Here is a 21657-nt window from a genome sequence, read left to right as displayed (position 1 = left end):
ATTATTAAGTATCTGAGACCTTATTTGAACCCAGGCACCCTTGACTCCAGCACCGGTGCTTTATCCACTGTACCACCTAGCCATCCCTAGGGTCATCTTATCTTAAACATAAAGAAGCTGCCTTTCTGAGAGCACAGATGATTTCTTTTGCCTAGATTCTTGAAACTGGTAAAGTGCTGGAGGCAGGAATCTAACTCTTCATCTTACAGTTTAGTCCCATTTTTAGCAAGGCATTGGTTAAAAGGAATAGAAAAAAAGAAATTGTTCTCACCTTCATATACTTTAAAATCAGTGTCTACTAATTTATTTGGCTCTTAAGATCAGTGCTTTATTTACTATAACTAGATCAGTTTTTCTTTTTTTTATTGAAATTTTATTTTTTTTCCCACTTACATGCTATGGTAGTTTTTCAACTTTTTTCCATTTCTAAATTTATGAATTACACATTTTTCTGCCATCCTCCTTTCCCCTATCCCTTTCACCTCTCTAAACTCTCTGGTGAAAGTTGTACATGTACATTTATGTTTAACATATTTACATATTAGACATTTTTTGTAAGAGCAATTGGAACTAAAGAGAAAGAAAGAAAACTGAGATAGGAAGGAAAAACATAAGAAAAGTTTAAAAAAGTGAGCATAGTGTGCATTCATTTTTCTTCTAGGTGTATGGATGATCCATACCATAGAAGGTCTTTCAGGGTTGTTCTTGATCTCTGCATTGCTGAGAGAAGCTGCATCCATCATAATGATCAGTTTTTTCATCTAATATTTACTTAAAATTTTATTTTTCAAGGGTAAAAACATCACTTGTACAAAAATATTCATAGCAGCCCTGTTTGTGGTGGCAAATGTTTGGAAATGAAGTAAATGTCCTTCATTTGGGGAATGGTTTAGTGAACTGTGCTAAATGTATGTCATGGAACACTATTGTTCTATTAGAAACCAGGAGGGACAGGATCAGGGAAACCTGGAGGGATTTGCATGAACTGATGCTGAATGAAATGAGCAGAACCAGAAGAACACTGTATACCCTAACAGCAACATGGGGGCTCACTCATTCCATCATGCACCAATCAGGGACAATTTGGGGCTATCTGCACTGGAGAATACCATCTGTATCCAGAGAAAGAACTGTGGAGTTTGAACAAAAACTGATACCTTATTGTCTGATCTTGCTATCTCTTACACTTTATGTTTCTTCCTTAAGGATATGATTTCTCTCTCATCACACTCAGTTTGGATCAATGTATACCATGGAAGCAATGTAAAGACTGACAAATTGCCTTCTGTGGGGGGGGGGGGGGAGTAAGATTAGGGGGAAAATTGTAAAACTCACAATAAATAAAATCTTTAAAAAAATTTATTTTTCAGTTAAGAAGCATTTGGTTTCTCTCCTTCCTACTTCATTCCTCTCCCCCTTCAGAAAAAAACAACCCAAACTTTTATAGCAAATATGCTTAATCAAGGAAAACAAATTCCCTCATTTGGCCATGTCCAAAAATTCATGTTTCATTCTGCACCTAGAGTGCATACTTTTCAGCATGTTTCATCATTGATCTGCTGGAATCAGGATTGGTCATTGAATTGATCAGTGTTCTTAATTCTTTAAATTTGATTTGCTTTTACAGTGTTATTATGTAAATTGTTCCCTTTCTGTTCATTTCTCTGTATTCATTTTGTCTTCCTAGGTTTCTCTGAAACCATTCCTGTTATAACTTTCTTTTGAATATTAGTAGTCTCTCATATTCTATATACCATTGCCCAATTGATGGTCATCCTTTTAGTTTTTCTTTCTTTACCAGAAGAGCTGCTATATATTACTTTTGTTGTGCATATGAATTCTTTTCTACTTCCTTTGATTTCTTTGAGGTGAGGGCTTAGTTGTAAATATTTCTGGGTCAATGAGGTGGCTACGTGGTGCAGTGGATAAAGCACCGGCCCTGGAGTCAGGAGTACCTGGGTTCAAATCCGGTCTCAGACACTTAATAATTACCTAGCTGTGTGGCCTTGGGCAAGCCACTTAACCTCACTTGCCTTGCAAAAACCTAAAATAAAAAAATTTCTGGGTCAAAAGGAATGCTCCATTAGTTATTTTTTGGACACAATTGCAAACTGTCTGGACTAATTCATAGCTCTATGAAGAATACATTAATATAATATACCTATTTTCTTATTTTATTGTCTTTTTTCTTAATTTTTGCTAGTCTGGGGAATCTTTGAGTTGGTTTCATATGCTTTTCTCATGTGGCATTTTTTCACATGTCTGTTGAATTTCTTTGAAAAATTTACCTGTTCCTCTCTTTTGATCATTTTTCACTTGAGGAAGGGGATAATGTTTAATTTGGCTACCTTACAAATGTATTGTGGGGGAAGAAACTTTGGAAGCCATAAAGTTCTTCGAATTGTGAGAAAATAGTGTTATTATTGCTTCTGATAAAAGTTTATTTTTTCAAGTACCTGGGTGTTTAAGAAGTACTACTCCCTGAGCAAACGCACTTCAGTTTGACACTGATGACCAGTCCTGACTTTTTGACATTCCAGGTTAATACAACTATTTCAGATGTGGTTGAAGGCATTGACCTTTAACCATTAACTCAAATACAGATTTATTTATATTGTGTATTGCTTTTTTTTTTAGATTGGGTATTTAGTAAAGGAAAAAAATATTATAACCATATATTTTGGAAAGAATTTTCAACAAAGGTCAGATTTTCTGGCCTTACTAGGATCTCAGAGAGATGCTTTGAAAACCTTGTTAGAATCTCTTGCATAAGCTTAGGCTTCAGTAGCTAAACCTGTAAGAACCCAGGCTCACCTCCAATCCTAGATGAGGGAAACCTGGGGAGATCTTCAGTGGAGCCCATAAGAAGCTACTTTGGAAAGCAATTTTCCCTTATTCTGTGTCCTCTTTTTTGCTTTTATTTTCTTACTCTGAAGCTCATAGCCCAACAGTCCTTAAAGCTTAAATAAAAGCCAGGTGGTTAATTTAGCTTATTTTTCGAAAACCAGATAGTAATATTTCAGACACTTTTGTGAGTGGTAGCTTCTTATAGAGGGTGGAAAGGAGAAATGATTCCTTTACATTCTTCAACAATATCTATCCTCCCTTTCAGGGCCTTCATGGTCAATATATGGATTAGTCTTACATGACTGTGCTTAATTGAAGAAAGAGTAATGATAGTGGTACCATTAAAAAAAAGAAAAGAAAGGAGACTTATTGAATCATTTAGCAAAATGGCATAGAAACAAATAGAAGGCAGTTCAGAGAGAGATACAGCTAAGCAGGATGAAATTGAAACTGTTGAATTTATTATCTACTCTTTTTTTTAAAAGATTCTCAGTATCACATAATTTTCTCTTTGTAATCTAAATGAAAAATGTTCATTTTTTTGCTATTTGTCAAGGTCAGAATAACAAAAAGGGAAATTATTTTTAAGGATCTATTGTTATGATATTCTCATTCTAATTAGGTCATTTAATTCTAGGAGAATAAAGAGATTGTCAACCTTTTTTTTAAATAACGAAAATATTTTCCTTTTGAATCCATAGAGCTTAATGAGATTCCCTTTGCTCATTTTAATCATAGTTGACATTTTACATATCATTTGGGCCTCACAAAATAATCCTGGGAAGTAGGTGCTTTACTTGTTAATTATCCCTGCATTACTTTTCAAATTTTATTGTTTTAAAAATTTTTTAATTTTTTAATTTTTGAACTTTACAATTTTCTCTGGATCTTGCTTCCTTCCTCCCACCCCCCACAGAATGCAGTCTGTTAGTCTTTACATTGTTTCCATGCTATACAGTGATCTAAATTGAATGTGTTGAGAGAGAAATTATCCCCACTTTATAGATGAAGAAATTGAGGATTTAGAATGGAAGTTCATTTTAGTTATAGTATATATTAGTGGTTGGATTTAAATCTAGACCCCCAAGATTCCAAGTCCAGGATTCTCTGTTACACATGGATACCTCTCAAATTCTACTTTTTTTAAAAAAAACTATTTTTTAAAAAATTCAACCATTTTAGCCCTTAAGTTGATGAAAGCAAATCAAAACAGGTTATTAAAAATGCATTCAAAATAAAATGATTCTGGCAAAAAAAATCCAAACATTCAAACAATTCTATTATTAAATCACTAAATCACTAAGGTTATTTGGAGACCTTTTAATGTGTTGTCAAGTAAATAAAGTCTTTATTTCTGAAAGGTTCCATTTTAATGCTTTTAAGACCTGTTTTCTTATGTTGTCTTAAGTTTTTTTTTAAATTTATTTAAGGCAATGAGTTTAAGTGACTTGCCCAATAGGCAATTATTAAGTGTCTGAGGTTGGATTTGAACTCAAATCTTCCTGATTCCCGGGTCTGTGCTCTATCCACTGTGCCACCTAGCTGCTCTTATGTTGTCTTTTGTTGATTATTCTGATTTATAGCTCTTGATTGCTCTGATAGATTTATGTAGGCAAACATCACACATCTTAGTGTTATTGTCATTATTTCTGGGTTGTAGAATTTTAGTGTAGAAAAGATTTCTGCTATCATTTTCCTCTTGACATTCTTGTTTTTGTAGCTAAGTTTCTTCTATGGCTTCTGTTGCTGATGCCTCACAGTATGATGAAGGAACATTTCTGACCCTTAACTTTTGGGAATAGAGAAGAATGCAGACACTGCTGACTTATGACAGATACAATTTCTTAAATTTTGAAATAGTAGGGAGCTCAGAGGCTTTCTAGCCCAGTGGATTGATGCCCTCAATCACTAAATAGTTGTGGTAAGGCCGAGATTTAAATTCATATCCTCTGACTCCAAATTCAACCCTCTTTCCATTCCACCGTGATCTTTTCTTACTTCAAACTCAGCATTCTTTCCCCCTTTACCAAACTTCTCTCTCTCTCTCTCTCTCTCTCGCTCTCGCTCTCGCTCTCGCTCTCTCTCTGTGTATATATATATATATATATTTTTTTTTTTCATACAGATGTGATAATCTGGAAAAATTGAATTTGTGGGGTCCTGAGATCTAGAAAGGGATTAGTGAAAGGTACAAGACTGTTGTAAGACAGTCTTTTTCCTCTCTTGGCTCTTCTCTGATGCTGGGAACTTCTTTATCTTCAGCTTCTTGGGGACTCATAAGTTTCCAGGTTTCTGAGATGACTTTCTGGCTATGTAACTGTAAACTAATAGTTAAGTAGATGAACAAGGTTAACTACAGTGAAACAAAAGGAAGCAAGGAACCAAGCATTCATTAGGTGCTTGCTATATGCCAGATACCTTGTTAAAAAAAGGAATTTTAAAGAAAGAACTGATTCCAGTTCTTGCTTTTTTTAATATCAGTGATGAAATAGAAGCATTAATTTTCCCTCTCCTCACTCTGCCCAGTCTTTTGAAGCCTTTGGGCCTGGATACCAAAATACCTTTTTATTTTCATTTAAATTGGTTTATTTATATGATCACCTTACCTCAAGACTTAAAAATTTATCCTAAGGAATAAGGAAGATAAAATCTAGAAAAGGACCTCTGATCTGGAATATTGAGTTCTGATTATCATTTGACTGAATGATTTTTTGAATTTTTTCTATCTCCAGTTTGTTACTGTATGAAAATGGAAGAAATGATATTAATAATACTACTATGAAAAATATTTTGTGGAATTTTAAATATTTTACAGTCTATTGATTTGAGTTCAATTTTAACTTTTATTTATTGTTTTAATTTTAATTTTCATTTGTTGTCATGGCTTATGTCCTTATTCTGTTTTTTTTTCATTCTGCAAAAGTTTGTATACATTTCAGAGGAATATATTTTCCCTTTTGATTCTAAAATAAAACTATCAAAAACTGATGGTATGATTCTCATCTATATTGCTGAGATAGTCCTGATTTTGTTTTAAATTATCTTTGACAATGCTTTGCAAAAGGAATATCCTTTGTTAAGTTATATGTTGTGTGGTTTCTTTTTTATTACTAGAAATCATTTTTATTATCCAACCCTCATTTGAATACCACTATTGAAAGAATCCACTTCCAGTTGAGGTAGACAATTCTAATTTGGACAAAGTTCTTGGTTATATCAGGCCTAAATATTTTTCTTTGCAACTTCTACCTGTTGCTTTCTAGTTTTGCAGTCTCCACACAAACAGAACAAAGGCTAATTACTACTCTTCCACCTGACAGCGTTTCAACTAAATGAAAATAATTATCATCTCTGCTTCTCTTCCAACCTAGTTTACCTTCTGGGCCAAATCCCCCCCCCCCCCCCCTCAACTGCTGCTCCTGTAGCCAAAAAAAAAAGCCAAAAAACCCCATCCACAAACATTTATGAAGAGTATACCACTTTCTAGAAGATGGGGATTATAACACAAAAAATGAAACTGTCCTTGCTCTCAGATTTTACATTCCTATTGTATTTCAGGATCCTTGTCATTCATCATCTATGTTGATTCCTCATTGTGAGTTTTTCTTTAAAATTCTGTCATAGACTCTCTTCCATTGTGTATACAATCTCCTTCAGCACCCTTTTTTTTTGCTTCCATGGTTTTAATTATCACTAAGCAGGTAACTCACAGATTTAAACATCTAGCCCCCTAGGCTTCAATCCCATATTGCCATTTTTCTCATTGGCATTTCATTTAGGATATTCTTGAGACATCTCGAAGCTGAATTTATTAATCCCTAATCTTATCTAATTTTAGGCTTTATTTCCTTAAAAAAATAATTTTTTTTGGTTATCTTTTCCTCTGAATCCTTTCCCTGCCTATTGAGATCTTAATACTTTGGTTGATAAGGTAGCATTGGTATATAGGAAATTATTAGTGAAGGCAGTATGTAATTGTGTCAAACTGAGTGTTATAGAGATAAAATGAATTGTATAGAAATTTATACAATAGAGAGACATCAGGGAGACAGTACTGTGCTCTACAGAGAACATGAAACTGCAGGTTAACTGTTCAAGGTTAGGTAAAACTTGGTTTATGTTAAATGAAAGGAGAGCACATTCCATTGTTAAGGAACTATGTGCATGAAAGTATAAAGTTTAATATGCTTGAAATTTGGAATTTGGTTGAATTTGACAATTGTCATTTTAAGGGTTTTTATTTAGTTTCTGTTTTCTTTGTAACTCTTGGTAAGAGTTTTTTAAAAAAGCTTTATTGATGATATTACCCTGATCAATTTTTCAGGTATTCCATGTTTTGTTTCTGCCCGTCCTTCCCTCTATTAAGCCTTCTCTTGTGAAAGGAGAAACAATTGAGCACACTAGCAAAAAAGCAACATAATAGATGTAACATTTGTACCTACCCCACCTTTTGGCCCGATAGGGGAGAGAGGAATTATCTGAAAGGAGTTTTGTTTTGTTTTTTCTGTACTAGAATGCCAAAGAAGGGTTTAATGCAGATCAGAGGATAAGAACAGCACAATTTTTGGAGGAGTGGGGGGAATGCACCTTTCTTTACTTTTTAGAAAGGAGTGAGGATCACAGAATTTTTGCCAGGTCACTCCCTTGTGCCCTGATTAGGAAATACTAATATCCCTAGAAAAAGAGGATTGTTGATGTTTGTACTTTCATACCTTGATGTTAGAGATGAGTCTTTCTGGATGACTCTGTTCTTCCCAAACTGACATTTCATACTCTGGTACTCTTTTGCACCAGAAACCTTTCCTGGTGCCAAAGTTTTTTGGTAGGTACTCCTCCAGTTCCCTTGTATTTGCTTATTTGTTGTATTCTACTCCTTTCTTCCCCAGCTCCTCCAAGTAGAGTGTAAAATAATCAGGTTTTATCTTAGTATACTTTGAATGTGACATTGTTGCTTTTTTTGTTAAATATTTGTTAAATTGAATCAAATACTAGGGAATTCTGGCAGATTGGGGATGCTTATTGGTTGTAATAGGACTAGTAGCAGGATTTTTAAGTGGTGACTTTTGTAATATGTTAGCTATACTTGATAAATATTTGAGTGAGTGAAATGATAATTGAAATTTTGTTGTCTATATAACAGAATTCATATTACATTCAATGTTGATTCCAAAATCTAGTCTTCCATAGTATTCCAGATTGCTTGATGTTTTCTGGATATTTCAACTACCTGAGATTCTATGATAGTCATTCATATTATTTTAAGGACCTAAAATTTGTTTAGAAATAAAGTTTCATTCCAAATTCCATTTCAAAGAAGCATGACTTTGTGACAACAACCAATTCTTTAGAAGAATAAATTAAGAATGTAAACTTTATAAAGGCAAGAACTGTTGTATTTATATCTTATTTCTAAGGCTTATCTCATAGTATTTGGATATCATAAATTATTGTTGAATTACTATTAAGTAAATGGAGAACTTTTAAATTTATGTGCTTTAAAAATTTTTTTTATTCTGAACTTGACAGATATCTGTTTTCCATTCACTTTTGAAACTTAGAAATTAGGTAATGGAAGACTGGCTTGGTGCAAACGTGTTATTAAAACATGGCATTTTTTTTTTCCCTTCTAACATAGACATGGACTCAGCAAGATCGTCAGTGTCTTCTTAGTACTTTATCACAGTTGCTTCTGGATAAAGAATGTACTATCCTTATTGGTCGTCAGCTTCGACCTATTCTTTTGGATTTGCTGGAAAGAAATAAAGAAGCCATCCAAGTTGGAGGTCAGATCAACCATGATCTACATGAAAGACTATGTGTGGCCATGAGCAAGCTTATTGGCAGCCATACTGATGTCCTTCCGTGAGTAATACTAATAATAATTCTATTTATTTTTGTCTGTGATGACTGAACTTATTAAAAGTCTTACTGAAAAAGGGGGAATAAAGATACCAAAAAAAAGGTATAATGATTGTAGCTTTATAATTGAAAAATAAATAAACAAAATAATGACAGAATCTCTCTATTTTTGCTTTGAGAAAAATAGTGATAACAATATACCAGGATAGGTTAAGTCCACCTCTCAGATCTTAAACTCTAAAATTCTCCTCTGCTGCCTCCTCTTCTCATCCTTATGCCTGCTAGACCAATTCTACCTTTATTGAGACTCCAGGAGTCTATACCTTGACCTATGTATTTCCCCGTTCACTCTCTACTTCTTATTATATTTATCCATGTACAGGTTGTATTCCCTGGCAGAATGATAACTACTTGAGAGCAGACACTGTTTAATATTTTTTTCTCTATATTCATCCCCATTGTATATTCTGTAATGTCAGAAATTATATCTTAGTATGTCTTGCAGTACTTAGCAACAGACCTTGTCTGTAGAAAATGCTTAGTAAATTTTTGTTATATGAATTTATATGTACATAAAGATAACCAGGCTAAATATGTTATAGTAGATTTTTACATTTTATAATTATGCTTTGAGAGGCATTTGACATGACATGTAAAGCGAATGAGCAGGATTAGATGACCTTGGAAGCTATTCCTCTCCAGTCAATGTAACAACAAATTATCTTATAATTTCATTCTTCTGTTTTGCTGTTGACAGAAAGCTTATTTTTTTGTGGAAAGAATGCAAAGTGGAGCTTCACGTTATTGTTATAATATTGAAAAGTTACTTTGAAAAACGAGCATATTTATGTGAAGGTCTTTGAACTCCCAGCATGGAAAAATTGTTTCTGTATAGCAGTATTATTAATATCTTTTGTAAGAAGGATGTTTATTCATAAATGGCACTATTAAAACATCTCTTACCATTTTGATATACTTTTTATGTTATCTCTGATCTTTTCATGGGTCAGATGAATAAAAACTGAAATATCTGTCTATATCATTACCCAGAAGAAATTTACCAAAAAAAGAGTAAGGGGGAAAAAAACTGTAGAGTAGAGAAATATGGAAATTCACAAAGGTAGAAATATTGTCTATAATCCCTTATAGGTAGGAATTATGTGATCTACAGAGATGAAAATAAGCATGGTAATGTTACCAAATTATTCTTAAATTTTTTTTAACTTAAAAATTTGATTTGATCATAGTGCTGTTTGATTATTTTTGGCAGATGCATCTTACATTAAATTTCTGGAGAAATGAAGTGCTGGTACTAACATGAAACCTCATTGCTTTTAAGTCTCCAACAAAGTAGAATTATACTTTGGAATAGTGTTGGAAATTTATTAAATTAAAGAGTGTTAAATGTATTTTCTCAGTTGCAGATTTTATGTTTAATGATAAATGAATGTGATATTTCATCAACATATTTTTTCCCCTTTTCCTTCTCTAAAGCATGTTAAGTTTCAGTGGATCATAAAATTTAAAATATCACTATACATTTTACAATGTTGGCATTGTTTAGTGGGAGTGAGGCTGGTCATATTAGTTTATTTTGAATTTTAATAGGTGACATTGTTCTCTGTCCCAAATCATCATCTAAAAGATGGATATAACAATATTATTTATATAGGGTTTAAAGGTTACAAATATTTCATTTGATCCTTCAGCAGTCTATGAGGTTGGTCCTATTATGATCCCTATTTTACAGATGAGGAATAACCAGACATACTCAGGGTTATGCAACTAAAAAGTATCTGCTGTGGAATTTGGGCTTGGATCTTCCTGACTCCAGGGCTAGTGCTTTATCCTAGCTGCCTTTAAGGAGGGTTTCCTTTATGCTTTGTAATATTTTATGTACCTTACTGTCCTTATATCTTAATTGTTTTTAAAATCTCTTCATATTGTACACATGAGCCCATGCATGATATATAAGTAATCTTATTACATGTGGTGTGTCAGCATTGCATTTACCTTGCGTTGTATGTTGCATAGTCCTTAGGAAATATAGAAATCAGAACCATTTCTGTTGGAAAGCAAATTATACATATCATAATTTTCTCAATGCAATGGAAAATTTACATTGTAGATAACACTTTAAAGAATGGAAATTTATTGATATTATTTTCTTCCTAAGTTCAAAAAATTATTTTATGATTCCCCCTATTGTCTGTTCACCCTCACAAGAATTTTGTTGAGGACATTTTATACCTATTTTATAGATGAGTATTTGAAACAGAGAGCAGTGATGCAATTCATGTCTCCTTTTCATCCTGATTTTTAAGTATTTCTGTGTTGTTGCATCCTAAGTTTTTAGAGTTTTCTCTGTGGTTCAATGAGGTGTATCTCCCTCTTTATTTCTTGACTTTACTAAATCTAGTCTATATCTGTTACCAAACAATGGAAAATTAGATTTTCTTGTTCCTGAGAATCCTCTTATAAGATCTTCTGGTCTGTGAGGTTTAAATGTGATGTTGGCTTAGATATTTGGTTTTAATACTCATCTTTTCTTTTTTTTGTTGTTCTTTGTCCTGCAGTATGTTTTATTTCTTCCATAGAGACCTGTACTTGAATGTTGTCTCTAATTTTAGGTAACACTTTTATTGTTCGTGCCTTCTTTTTAAAGGTTTGCCCTAAGATATTTTAAAGACACCTTCCCAGTCTTTCAAAGACTCTTCTTGGAAAGTTCAGATGCCAATCCTGTTCGTTTTGGGCGCCGGCGGATGAAATTGAGGGACCTGATGGAAGCAGCTTTCAAGTTTTTACAGCAAAATCAGTCTACATTTCGGGAGCTTTGGGACTGGAGTGTGTGTGTTCCACTCCTTAGGAGTCATGACACTTTAGTTCGCTGGTATGTAGAGACATGCAAATTCCTCCTTTTCCAAAACCGCCAGAAAATGGGACCTGGAGATTATTTTTGTGTCAGAAATCCTGCTCACAATGTATAGCTGCTTATATATGCAGTCAAGGGGAGGTTATTGTGTCCCAGTTTCTATTTCCTAATCTTATAGCTCTTTCATTTTTGGAAATATCATAGGTTCATATATTAATGGCAGATTTTTGTTTTCACTTAATTATGAAGTAAATTTTGAACATGTGTTTTTTTTTTCCCTAGGTATACTGCAAATTGTCTTGCTTTGATTACTGCAATGAATGAAGAGCACAAATTATCCTTCTTTAAGAAGATCTTCAGCAGTGAAGAACTGATACATTACAGGCTTAAGTAAGTAAAAATCATAGATCTTCTTGATGATTTTATCTATATACTCAAGTTTTTAGGAGGATCAGTATAGTTATTCTTACTTCCAGAATGGCTAATGGGGAATCTTCTTTTTTCCTTAGATTATTAGAAGAAGCACAACTACAAGATGTGGAGAAAGCTTTGCTTTTGGTCACTCCAGACACTGCCCTTTGGCATACAGAGAAAGACCCACAGCAAATCCAGGGCCACTTCATTTCTGGTGATCTTTCAGCCAACGTGACAGCAGTCTGTGGAGTGGTTCTCCCACGACAGTACCCATTACCCACAGAGCAGGTAGGTAGAGATGATTGCAACCTCTTTCTTTAAAATAATGGCTGTCCTACGATTCATCTTAACCATTCTTGCCCTCAACCAAGATTTGTGTTCTGTTCATACAAACCATTAAGGTTTGGCAAATTGGAATTATCAGAAAAAGAAATATTCAGGAAAGGTATTAGAATTTCATTAACCTACTAATCTTGAGAAGTCAGTAGATCAAGTATTATTGTTTATAGTTTGCAGTGAACAAGGTGAGGTATCGTGGTTTGTTGAAAAGCTTCATAATTGGTCAAATATGTAGACTCTCAGTGCCTTGCATGGAAGGACTTTAGAAATGCTTTTAGAATAGAATTGAATTTGGCTCTTTTAGTAAGACTTTTTGTAGCCCTTTTTTTTGAATCAAACCAATTTGAAGTTTTAATTTGTTTCTTTTATATCTATACCTTGTTGATTTAAAAGACTAAAAACTAAAATTTATGAAAAACAGGTTAAAAAGCAGTATTTCTTCTGAAGCTCTCCATCACAAATTTCCTAAATATTCTCAAAAGTTTTACATTTAAACTGGTTAAAATCCTAGGACCTCAATGGAATACTATGATTTTTCTTAATCTTTGAACTCTACAGTACATTAGTACCCTTTACTAAAAAACCAATAACAATAATGGAAGGAACCTTTCTTGATCTGACAGTAATATGGTAATTTTCCTCACATGAGATTTCAGCCTCCTTGGACAATACCTAGAAAAAGCAATTTCTTTTTAGGTAATAATACTTTTAGAAGAGGGAAAGTGTGGAGAAGAGGGCTTGAAGAATCCTTGAATCACTACTACTAATCCTAAATTTACTTTTCCAACCCCATGAGGGGTTGATTGCTTAGAGGTCAGAGCATCTTAGTTTCTTGACCTAACCTATTGTTAACCATTTTCTTGTAGGGATCAAATTTGAGAAATTTTATGTTGGAAATTAATTTCTGCATTTTCCTAACTGCTCTGTCCCCTAGGAGGAGCACATTGTAGCTTGAGTATAAAATTAAAAGGCTCAAAAGAAAAATGCTGGAGACAGAGACAGAAACATTTTAAATTTTATGCCCCTCTTAATGATTATTAGTTTCAGAACAAATAGAAAACTTTGTAAATTAGTTTTTTGATTAATTTTTGTCTCATTTCTCTTGGTTCATCACAGCTTTACCTTTGAAGGAATTTTTAGTCTATTGTAGACTACATAAGATTACATAGATATTTCTACATCTGTGTTCAGAAATAAACATTTGAAGTTGCAGACATTCAGAATCATTCTTACTGACAGTGGTCAAGAAAGGCTAAAAAGCAGCTATTGACTTTTTGGGAATTAAACAAATAATCTTTTGGGGAAATTCCTGTTTCTTAAAGTGACTTTCATATGACATGTTTTCTTCAGCACAGTAGTAACAAACCTTCTTTGTTTGAGCAGGAGGTGGCACCTCATTCTTTTGTGTTGGTCGAGTCTGTCTCTAAAAATCTCCAGAGCTTGGCATTGGCTGTTGCTTCTCAGAGTGCTGTGTTGCTAGAAGGACCAATAGGATGTGGCAAAACATCCTTAGTGGAGCATTTAGCTGCCATTACTGGAAGAAGGAAACCACCTCATATTCTTAAAGTCCAGCTTGGAGATCAGACTGACAGCAAGGTAAGAAATGGCAAGTTTTTGGAGTCTGGAGACTACAATACCTAAATTTTGGTATTTTGTGACTCTGAGAACGTAAGGCTAATCATTGAGTTTAATTTAAGAAGAGGTCAAGCTGTGCAAACATGATGTTTCCCTGCAGGTGATGTCTCTCATGGTGCCATCTGTTGTGAGCTTAATGTGTGTTCTCTTTGCAGATGCTGCTGGGGATGTATCGCTGCACAGATGTACCAGGGGAGTTTATTTGGCAGCCAGGGACTTTGACACAGGCTGTTACCAAGGGTCACTGGATTCTCCTGGAGGACATTGACTATGCTCCTCTGGATGTGGTATGTTGTCTCTGCAAGATTTTCTAAAGGAAAGCTTTTATTTTCTTCAACACTGTTAGTGATTGTTTTTCCAGAAAAAAATTTTTGAATGAATGAATTATATTGAGGAACTCAATTTCTTCTTGAAGACTAAGGAAAGTGAGCAAGTAGTTAAGTCTATGTTGTAGGAAAGTGATCACTGATCACTAATATGAGTTGACTAAATGGAATAACACTTTATCTCTACCCCTTTGAGATTGTAATCACTGGGGAGGAAATGCAGACTAGGAGTTAATCAGACCTGAGTTCTTAGTCCTGTCTCTGACACAAACTGGTTTTGTGATTCTGTGAAAAGTCACTTAAACTTTCCCATGGCAACTTTCTTAAGACATTTCAAATTGTAGGGCAGATTCTGATTAATCAGTATTGGTAGAAAGAACCTGCACATCAGGATCTCCTTGTGCCAGGGATATCACATTCTTTAAAGAGAAAGAAAGAAAGAAAGCAAAACTACCTGTTGGGAGCCATTGTGTATGGGAGCATTGTGAATTGTCTTCACCTGGTGTCCTTGATCACCAGTCTTATTTTACTAAGTGCTATGGCAGTGGGAGTGAATTAGAGACTGGAAAGGTATTTAGGCACTGGTGTTTTGGTAAATAAATAAATAGAACACTTGGAGATCTTGATGGAGTATTTGTCTCCCTTGTTATCCTTGTCTCCCGCCCCTCCAACACTTGCCTAGGGAAGATTGAAAGAGTCCAGAAGTAACTCAACACTAACCATTGTTGAGCTTCTTCTCATAATGTTTTGTATCTGCTCCCTTTTCCTCAGTGAGTCTATAGTTAGTTATGAACAGGTCAGGTAAGGAGATGAGAGAAGGGCAAATTTTCCCTGATTCAGCTGCAGATAACATTTGTTAAGTTTCTACTTTGAGAAGAACAGTGAGACACAAAGCTAAAAGTTAGTCCTTGAAATCTATAATCTAGTAGAACATGATGTGCACAGAAGGTGCATTGGATGCAAAACAAAATTCTGAGGGACAATGGATGGGAGAATACAGTCTCACCAACAGAGGGAGGGGATCAGTATGTGGAGGAGACATCATTTGAATTAGACTTTAAAGTCTGGTGTGGAATTCATCAGGTACAGAGGAGGAAAAATATGGGGAACAAATGTGAGTAAAGGGAAAGAAACAAGAAAACACACAGCAAATTTTGGGAAATAGAATAGTCCCATGTAGCTTGAGTATAAAGTTTATAGAAGGGTGAAGAAAAGAGAGAAGGCTGGAAAGGTAAGCTGGGGCTTGAATTGTTGAAGGCCTTGAGAGCTAGGCTCAAGAGAGCTTGAATTGTCCTTGGGAAGCTGTAGGAAAGTGCTGTAAACTTTTTAGCAACCACATGCCTGGAAGATAAAAGCCTGATGGCTAAGCAAATAGTAAGTATCTGAGGGCAGATTTGAACTTGGGTCCTCCTGAATCCAGGGCTGGTTCACTAAATTCTTTTCATTCATTCATTAGTATGAAAGATAGATTGAGGCAGAGAATAGAAACAGGAAGAGTTATTGGGAAGGAAGGTAGGAGAGAAAGGGAATGAGCATCTACCTAGAGTGACTGTGAATTGTTAAATGGCCTGAGTGTTGTACCCAGAGGAGCTCACAACAATCCTGGAAGGCAGGTGCTGCTGGTGCCCCTGTTTTGAAAACTGACTACATAGATATTAAGATGGTTAACATAGTCAAGTATTGTTGGCCAGATTCTAATCAAGTCCAAGTCCCACATTCTGTCCCTAGGTCACAGTATTTAATGTGTATTAAGAATGAATTGGGAATTGGTCATTTCTCAGTGGGGCCTTGGGAATGCAGTAATAGGAGATAACATCTGGGTTCCAAAAAGACAACTATTTTGGCATTTAAGATAATCTTTGTATTCTCCCCCCCCCCCCATTATTTTTGTAGAATTGTTCTTTAGGTACTGCATTAGCTATTCAGGTTTCCATTGCTATTTCTGCAGTCTTAATCGTACAATATCGTTTTTAAATGGAATTTTAAAGTTTAATTTATCTTAACTTTCTTAACTTTTTAATTCTATCTTAACTTTCATTATATAACTGTAGACTTTCTCTTGAGAAAATGATTTCAAATACGTATTTATGTTCTGCTTCAAAATGTGGGGAAAAGAACAGTCTTTGGTATATGCAATTTATAAAGTACTATAATTTGAATCTCATTTTAGTTTGGCTAAAGTACAGTCTTTCTTACTTTTAAAGTTATTGGTATTTTATGAAATGATGTTACTTATTAGGATATTGGGAGGATCTCAGCCTATATTCAGATTTTTGATCTGTGTTTTGTTTGCCTCCATGAGGGAGCTGATTTGGCAAATGTATTTTTCTTGTCCTAGATGTATGTTTTTTTCTGAAAACTTAAGTAACTTTTCTTTTGTAGATTTCTGTGCTGATTCCTCTTTTAGAAAATAGAGAACTTTTAATTCCTGGTCGTGGTGATTGTCTGAAAGTGACTCCTGGATTTCAGTTCTTTGCAACCAGGAGGTAGGTAGGCATGTTTAAAATCTTGAACTTTTCTTGAGAATTCAGAATTTTGAATTCTTAATCAAAAGGTCCTGAACTTTGATACATATATAATTATTAAAGAATTTGTGTGAAGAGATAATTATGATCACAGTGATAAACAGCACTTCTTGCTTCTGTGTCCAAATTACATTTGAACTAGAAAATCAAATTATAGAATATAGTAAATTGCTTTATTATAACCAAATAGAATCACTTTTAGAAATTAAGAATGTTTATATTCAAGCCAATTTAAAGGATTATTAAAGAATTAAAAAGAAGTAGAGAAGAAAGGAATTAGTCTTAAATTTTAAACAGACTGGGCAAAAGTTTTTGTGATTTCATTAGTGTGGATGATCTCCAAATACAGAAACTTCTTCTGTGGTTTTTTAGTCTAGACTCTTAAGACTTGCCCCTTGCTATGTAGACCAACAACTCCTTTTTAATGACACTGAAAAATTCATTTACTTGCCAGTCTGTGAGAGATAGGATTTAAACCTATGCATTAGAGCAGTCCTTTATCTTCTTCCTAATGTTGCCTGTCATATAGAACTCTTAGTGTCAACAAATTAATGAGTAACAAATAAAGATCTATTTGATAATTTTTCCTTTTCAAGTTTGTGATCTTTTATTACGTTGGGCTTTAATTTTGTTTTTTCATTTATTTTCAGGTGCAGTTCTTTATAGCTCTTGTATTATTGATGTTCTTTTATATTAACTTGCACAAGAACCTTCCATATTTCTTTCTATAACTCATTTGCTGTTTTTATGGAACACAGACATTGTTAACTTTTAATTTTCCATACTTTATTCAACCATTATCCAATTTTTGTACTTATAGGTTGTTTCCATTTTTTATATTACAAAATATAGTTTTATGATATTTTTAGGACAAAGTTTTAAAAGGGGACTCTCTAGGTGAGAATATATGGTTAATGGCATGACTCTTTACTGTATATGACTGTTATTCTCAGTGTTTACATCAGTCTGCAAGGCTATTTACACTTTATTAAGGTTCCTGTTTTCACATGGATACTCCTTCAATTTTAGTTTTATATTATACTTACTTTGACTCAGCTTAAAGGTAAAACACTGTTAGCATCTTTAATTGTGTGAGTAGGTTTCAAAGACAGAAAAATAGGTAATGGAGCCTTGAGATAAATATACAAGTTCTAGACATGAAGGGAAACTTTAATAATTTGAATCACATCAGAAGATATGACTAAATATACTAGCTAGCTGTGTGACTTTGTGCTTTTTATTTTATTTAGATTGTTTGGCTGTGCAGGAAATTGGTACCGTCCTCACAATAGCCATGCTATTTTGCTAGACAAATATTGGACCAAAATTCACATGGAGAACATGGATAAGACAGAACTTAAAGAGGTATGCCTGCACTTTAAATTAATTTCTAATCTGTTAGATGGTATTGTAATGATGATTTTTCCAGTTAAGACTTAATTTAGTTGAATATTAGTGAAAAATAGGATATTTGACACACCTGCATGAAGTAAATTCTTTTTTTATTCTTTTTTTTATTTTGGATTTTTTGCAAGGCGGTGGGGTTAAATGACTTGCCCAAGGTCACCCAGTTAAACAAATAGTAAGTATCTGAGGGCAGATTTGAATTCGGGTCCTCCTGAATCCAGGGCTGGTGCACTATTCATTGTACCACTTAGCTGACCTCATGAAATAAATTTTTAAAATTCAGCTTTTTTTTTTTTTAAGGTTTTTACAAGGCGGTGGGGTTAAGTGGCTTGCTTATTATCTCTAGCACTTTAGCACATTGCTTTTTCATTCATTCGTGACCAGCATTTTCTTTCCTCTCCCCAAATTTTTATCTTTCTCATATAAAAACCTCAGCCCTTGAGGTGGTCTGATAATATTAAAAACAAGGATAAAAATGGCATTGGCTCTACAGTGATAAAAAGCAAAGGAAATATATTTTGTGTTAAGTAGTACAGATAAATTAACCATATTTACACATAAGATAAAGTCATTTTATTTATTTTTAAATTTTATTTAATATTTTATTTTTCCCTGGTAACATGTAAAAAGAACTTTTAATATTTGTTTTTAAACCTTTGAGTTCCAAATTCTCTCCCTTTCTCCTGCCTCATACATACATGTATGTAATCTGCTGCATAACCTTTCTGAGTCTCAGTTTTCTCACTTTAAATTGACGAATTTTATATGAGATGTTCCCAAAGGTCCTCAGATTCAAATGCTCTTTGACTACTCTGTGGTTAGTTATCTTCTTTTGGTGGTTGTTTTAACTCTGTAGACTACTCAATTAGAAGTTGACTTTGAATGATCATTGCATTACTCTATTTTATGCGTGTGGCAATTTGTTGGGAAGGAATATGAGGGAATGAATGATACAAAGACTTTTTTCTTTTGCATTTTTTAAAATCCTTTGCCCATATATCTGTGCTTAGCATGATTAGTATGAATTTCTATTAGATTTTATTTCTCCTACCTCATAGGAAGAGTATGAAACCCACCATTCATTGTAATGTGTTATAATTTTTGAGAAGAGACTCGAGTGTTTTATATTATTAAATATATATTATTTTATATTATTAAATATTCTCTCCTGAATAAATTCCTGATGGAAGCTCTCATGCCTATAAACATTGGAAATGGAAATTATTCTTTTCAGCCTCTGCTGTTATTGAACTCAGGACAAATACAAAGGTGTGCTTTCTCAAACCCATTTATCCTTCTTAATATTCAGATATATATGTGAGGATCAAGAAGAAAGGAATCTTTTATCTGAGAATTAGCTTATTCTCCTTTTTTGCTTAGGTATCAAGCTGAGAAAATGGAAAACATTTTTTAAAAAATAGAAATGTCATTCTCTGAAGTGAAGTCTTTCTGCCAGTCTTGATTTCAGCAGTATAGATAGAAAATTCTAATAAAAACCAAAGTGAAATAAACTGGGTAGTAGAACAGCAATTAATATGGTGAATGGAAAAAAGTATATATGTGGTTTTTCTGTTTGTTTTGAATTGTAATCTCATTTGTGTAGCTACAGAACTCCTAGTGGCAAGACTTCTTCTGGCAATGCAGATTGACAATTATGAAAGAAAGGATTGTAAAATCAATGGGTTTGATTAATTGAAAAGTCAGAATTTTTAGTAATTTTTCTTTTTTCTTTTTAGCACTTATTCTCAGTACTATAAACACTTATTTAGGACTTTGTGCATAATAAAGTTATTTTCATAAAGCTGAAAGATAAAGATCATCTATAGTTTAGCTGCTCATTTCACAGAAAGGGAAACTTATACCTGATACTTAAGGAAGTAAAAATGCATTGCCCAAGATCACATAGTTAAGTAGAGGTAAGAAGTAGATCCAGTTCCAAATTGATAGATGATTGGCATGTCCTTGACAAATAGCTTTTTTCAAGCATGGAAATTATTCGATTTTTTTTTTCTTTGCTATCCCCAAGGACTTTCACAGCGGTCAACATTTTCTAGCCACTGAACAAATCAAAATTACACTCTTGTTTATTAGGTTATACTTTTTTCTTTTTTATCAATTAAAGGGAGTGGTTGGGTGATTTAACACCAGGAACAACATCTTATAAACAGGGAAAATAATGAATTACATGGTTGCATGAGCAAATAAAATACAGAAATTAATTTTTTTAAAAAACAGTAATTGTAAGATTTTTTTATATGATAAAAAAAAGTATTTGAAAAAAATATTAAATGTCATGGAAAACTACCAGAAGTGATCACATATAAAACCTCCATGAGAGTTTAAAAAAACTACTTTTCCTATCTTTATTTAAAAAATTAGGCAAGCTTAGCCGGATCAACCAAGAATTTTTGAAAAAAAGGCAATTAAAGGAATAAAGGTCAGCAATGAAGAAATTTAAATCTTATCTTTTTTACAGAAGGGATAAAGCATTTATGAAACATTCAATGTATGCAAAACATTGTGCTAAGCTCTGGAGATAAAAATAGCCCAAAGGGCTCACATTCTAGAAATGGAAACAGCCTATAGAGGATATTTAAGCTCGGGGCAACTGCAAAACAGTAGAGCTAATTCTTCCTCTGTAATATTTATTTCCTCTGATTTAATTTCAGTTTCTGCTGTTGAACCATTTGACACTGAGTTAGGGCCATTGTTGTTCCAAGGCTCTGTCTCCATCCTAGTCTGAAGGAAGGTGGTGGTCAAGGTAGTTTCATCTGTTCGGGGGCTTGCATCCTTCATGCCAGAGCAACACCTTGTTTAATAATACCATTATAAAAACAAACAACTTTGAAGGACTTCAATATTCTGATCAGTGAAATACCTAGATACCTAGTCATGATTCCAGAGGACAAAACATGTTAAGCATCACCTCGTAGGTGAGCTCAAGAGTGTAAATTGAGATTTTCTTTTCAATTTGGCCAGTGTGTTAATTTGTTTGATTTGATTGGATATGTTTTGTGAAACAATTTTTGTTTTCCTTTTGTTTTTTTTTTTGAATGCATAGGTTGAATTAGAAAGAGAAGACAAATTTTTATTGGTTGAAAAAATATTAACAAGAGGTATGATGGTAGACTTAGAAAACTTGATAAGAAATCAATAAAAAGGGGCATCTAGGTGGTACAGTGGACAGAGCACTGACCCTGGAGTCAGGAGGACCTGAGTTCAAATATGGCCTCAAACATTTAATAATTACCTAGCTGTGTTACCTTGGGCAAGTCACTTAACCCTATTGCCTTGCCAAAAATAAAAAGCCCAACAAATCAATAAAAAGAAACAGATTATAGATTTAGAGATTTGCAAGAGACCTGAGAGGTTGTCTAATTTTTCTCCCTTATTTTACAGATGAGACAATCATGGCCAATAGAAATTGTGATTT

At 33.7% G+C, this 21657-nt stretch overlaps 1 protein-coding gene across 5 annotated transcripts in view; it reads left to right on the top strand.

Annotated features, from left to right (window-relative positions):
* Positions 1-21657, top strand: part of MDN1 (midasin AAA ATPase 1) — a 195378-nt gene that overhangs the window by 6601 nt on the left and 167120 nt on the right. For all 5 annotated transcript variants that reach the window (XM_074187146.1, XM_074187144.1, XM_074187145.1 and 2 more), the window contains exons 2-9: positions 8483-8709; positions 11372-11596; positions 11861-11968; positions 12088-12280; positions 13715-13927; positions 14122-14253; positions 16675-16778; positions 18068-18182. In XM_074187146.1, coding sequence (XP_074043247.1) covers positions 8483-8709; positions 11372-11596; positions 11861-11968; positions 12088-12280; positions 13715-13927; positions 14122-14253; positions 16675-16778; positions 18068-18182 — 1317 coding nt within the window. The remainder of the gene's footprint in view (positions 1-8482; positions 8710-11371; positions 11597-11860; positions 11969-12087; positions 12281-13714; positions 13928-14121; positions 14254-16674; positions 16779-18067; positions 18183-21657) is intronic.

Source organism: Macrotis lagotis, chromosome 5 (genome assembly GCF_037893015.1).
Source record: "Macrotis lagotis isolate mMagLag1 chromosome 5, bilby.v1.9.chrom.fasta, whole genome shotgun sequence".
In the NCBI taxonomy this organism is placed as follows: domain Eukaryota; kingdom Metazoa; phylum Chordata; class Mammalia; order Peramelemorphia; family Peramelidae; genus Macrotis; species Macrotis lagotis.
This window is presented reverse-complemented; position numbering and strand designations above follow the sequence as displayed.